At 41.2% G+C, this 1622-nt stretch overlaps 1 protein-coding gene across 1 annotated transcript in view; it reads right to left on the reverse strand.

Moving 5' to 3' along the window:
- The window catches only part of kcnh3 (potassium voltage-gated channel, subfamily H (eag-related), member 3), a 77359-nt gene that overhangs the window by 51314 nt on the left and 24423 nt on the right, over positions 1 to 1622 (reverse strand). Inside the window, exon 2 of the mRNA XM_013914169.1 lies at positions 335 to 568. Within this exon, the coding sequence (XP_013769623.1) occupies positions 335 to 568 (234 nt within the window). The remainder of the gene's footprint in view (positions 1 to 334; positions 569 to 1622) is intronic.

Genomic DNA, 1622 nt, shown 5'->3' on the forward strand with positions numbered 1-1622 from the left:
TTCTGTCAGTCTGCCCCAGGGCAGCTGTGGCTACAACCGTAGCTTGCCTCCACCAGTGTGTGAATGTGAGAGTGAATGAATAGTGGCATTGGAAAGCGCTTTGGGTGCCTTGAAAAGCGCTATATAAATCCAATCCATTATTATTAAAAACAGCCAATTTATTTTTTATCATCAGCTCCCTCAGCAGCTGTAAGTTTGTAGTCACCTTTACACCTTTACTTTATGGTTGAATCACAGGTGAGTAAATATTCATTTTCCTCCGTAAGTAGTATTAAATCCACAAACGTATACACACACAAACACACACACACACAGATTTTTCATGTGGGGTCACCTTCCTTCTTGTAGAAGACCAGCTCAGTCTTGAACTCCCTCCGTTCATCCAGGGCTCCTTGGATCTGGGCCGTTGACCGGTCGCTCGTTTCTGGGCCGTACAGGAAGTGACACGCGCAGCTCTTCTGCATGAGTTCGGCACGGGCGTAACCAGTGAGCTCACAGAAACCATCAGAGCAGTAAACGATGGGGTAGAGTGACTGCACCTGGGCGTTTCCCAGAACAAAGTTGCTGTCTGCAAAGAGAGAGAAGAGAAAGCAGAGAGCAATCACTATGACTGTGTCATGAAGACAATTGGCAGAGCTAGTGTTCATGCATACAGCTCCCGAAAGGATGTTTTTATATCCATTAAGCCTAAAATCGATGTAGTAGACCGCTAGTGTTTGTGATAAAAAATACATAAACTCAGCCACCAGAAAACAACAAAAGCTTGTCAGACTAGCTGTGACTCCGACTGTAGCATTGGAGCAAAAAAACTATGATTGTGCAATCAGTGTTGGGCTCCTGAAGGGTTGGGCTGGTAAACAACAGACTAATTTATACTGCCAATCATCACATTAGTTAACCTGGTGTAAAAGTAGGCCACATGTTCCACTTTCTTACAGCTATAAGACCCACAGCCTCTGGATGGCAGGAGGAGGGCGACCCGTCTCATTCAAATCTGTTGCCTTTGAGAAGCGTCTAACACCGTACTCTTTTGAGAGTGAGGATGGCAACGAAAGTAACTAAAAGTAGGATGGAGCTACTGAGAGGTAAGGTAGAATAGCAAGAATAAATGAATGTGAATGAATGAATAAGTGAATGCAGTTTACTAGAAACCACACACAGCACAGGTGATCAAGGAGTTCAACAAGAAATCTAGTCGTTCTGACATTTCTGATGTTTACGTCCTAGATTCAAAGGGGAAAAAAAACATTTATGGAGAAAATAAGATCGTGTTGTATATTAAAATGCACTAAAAATAATTTGACTTGTAGAATCAGTTTTTAAGAGTTGGAGCATCAACGGTTTCTGTGGTTGCGTGTTATACGGAAGTGTAAAACTATTCATTAAGTGAAATAAAATAAAAACTTTCCTTCTAAAAAAAAATTGAATCTCTATTGTATACTTGTTTAAGCTGAATACAGCACCCATATATACATATTTATCATATTTTACTTTAAGTCTTTGTGGAGAATATGATAAATGTGTGTTAATGGGATGGGCTCCACCCCGACATGCCACACCAAATCCCTGCTCACAACCCTGAGTTGGATAAGCAGTTAAGAAAATGGATGGAACTATTTTAT

Source organism: Pundamilia nyererei, unplaced genomic scaffold (genome assembly GCF_000239375.1).
Source record: "Pundamilia nyererei isolate P.nyererei 1_Seehausen unplaced genomic scaffold, PunNye1.0 scaffold00176, whole genome shotgun sequence".
Taxonomy (NCBI): domain Eukaryota; kingdom Metazoa; phylum Chordata; class Actinopteri; order Cichliformes; family Cichlidae; genus Pundamilia; species Pundamilia nyererei.